At 34.8% G+C, this 1,932-nt stretch overlaps 1 protein-coding gene across 1 annotated transcript in view; it reads left to right on the forward strand.

Moving 5' to 3' along the window:
* Positions 1-488: 488 nt before the first annotated feature.
* The window catches only part of LOC106873274 (uncharacterized), a 6,079-nt gene continuing 4,635 nt past the window's right edge, over positions 489-1,932 (forward strand). The window contains exons 1-2 of the mRNA XM_014920568.1: positions 489-740; positions 1,375-1,493. Of these exons, the coding sequence (XP_014776054.1) occupies positions 489-740; positions 1,375-1,493 (371 nt within the window). The remainder of the gene's footprint in view (positions 741-1,374; positions 1,494-1,932) is intronic.

The raw sequence follows: 1,932 nt of genomic DNA on the forward strand, positions 1-1,932 counted from the left end.
AAAGACGTGTCGCGTGTTTCTGCTATATTTTTTATTTACGATCGTGATAGTGAAAACCTACTCCAAAATGTCGGTTGACAAATCTAAAAAAATAAAAGAGCATCAATTTCTTTGGAGACCAAGATCAATATTTTAGACCATCTTCGTAAGGGCGAAAGTGCAGCGTCCTTGGACAGAACTTTCTACCTAAACAAAGCTACGATAAGAACGATCAAAAGGAATGATGCTGCCATTAGAAGATCTGTACCTTCTGGAACAAAATTATCTGCCAAGTCGTCGTGATATACAACAGACATGATTCAAGAAAAAATGGGGAAAGCTTTAATAATATGAATAGAAGAAAACAATAAAAAAAGGATACCAGTAGATGGTAAAACCATAAAACAGATGTCATTACGATTTTACAAGAAGATTAATAATCTGGAGTCATCAATTGCGTTACAACTGTCTAGTGATAAAGAGTAGGATGAATTTGCTGCAAGTACGGGATGGCTTACAAAATTCCTCGAAAACACGCACTGCATAATATAAAAATGAGAGGTGAAATGTCATCGGCAGATAAGACTGCTGCTGAAGAATTTCTTCCAAAACTAGCCAAAATAATTGAAGAAGTCGGTTACATTTCAGACCAAGTTTTCAACGCAGATGAAACTGGTCTCTTTTGGGAAAAAATGCCAAACAGAACGTATATAGCAAAATCAGAGAAAAGTGCTAGTGATTTTAAAGCAGCTAAAGACCGTGTAACTTTTTTCTTATGTGGCAACGCTTCAGGAGATTGCTTGTTAAAACCGTTATTAATTAATCGAGCAGTTCGTCTGCGTGCAATGAAAGGCGTAGACTTAAGTAAATTACTAGTTCATTGGAAAGCCAGTAAAAAATCATGGATAAAAAATCAGCAGAAATATTTACTGAATGGTTTAACAAATGCTTTGTTCCTGAAGTAAGAAGATATATGGAAGATAAGGGTCTTGAGTTTAAAGTCATTTTACTTATAGACAATGCACCCGGTCATCCAGATTTGGAACACCCAAATGTAAAAGCCGTATTCTTGCCACCTAATACAGCATTGCTGATTCAACCGCTTGATCATAGTATAATTTCAACATTCAAATCATATTATATCCAACGAACATTTGAATATATATTATAGATGAACTATAGAAAGATGGTACACTTTCAATCATTCAAGCACGGAAAAAAATTATTATAATTAATTGTGTTAAATATGCTGCCTTGGCTTTAACCAAATTAAAGCCATCCACCCTAAATGCATGCTGGAAATCACTTTGGTCAGAATATGTAAAGCCTGAAAATCTCGTATCTAGTATAAATACGAACGAATTGCATTCTGATATCCTCACTTTGTCCCATCAGATTGGCAGAGAAGGTTTTGAAGAATTAACAATTGAAAATATTGCAGAATTAACAATTGACGAAGCTCATAATGAAGAACAAATTATAGAGAGTATTTCAGAGAATGTATATGATTCCACGTTAGTTTTATAGTAATGATGATGAAGAAGTGGTTCCACTATCTGCAAATACAATTCTAGAAGGCCTCCAAATAGCCAATAAATTCGGAAACCATTTTCTTACAGATGATAACAATGTTGAACGAGCTGTGCAATTTCAACGTGATTTGAAAATGATTATGGCACGTTATGAAGAATCGTATAAGAACTAACAACAACAAAACCACAGCGTCTGACAAACTGAATTCGTATTCAAAACCAGTGAAACAAAAGAAACACAAGATGTTAATTTTATTCAAGACTTTTATAGTATAGATACACATGAAGATATATCGCCATTAAATATTTCCAGTGACGAATGATTTTGCGCCACCGAAAACAACAGAAGGCGGGCACGTTTACTGTCTAGTGGTGACACTGAATGACTATGTTGTGTGTGTGTGTGTGTGTGTGTGTGTGT

Source organism: Octopus bimaculoides, chromosome 1, assembly GCF_001194135.2.
Source record: "Octopus bimaculoides isolate UCB-OBI-ISO-001 chromosome 1, ASM119413v2, whole genome shotgun sequence".
NCBI lineage: Eukaryota > Metazoa > Mollusca > Cephalopoda > Octopoda > Octopodidae > Octopus > Octopus bimaculoides.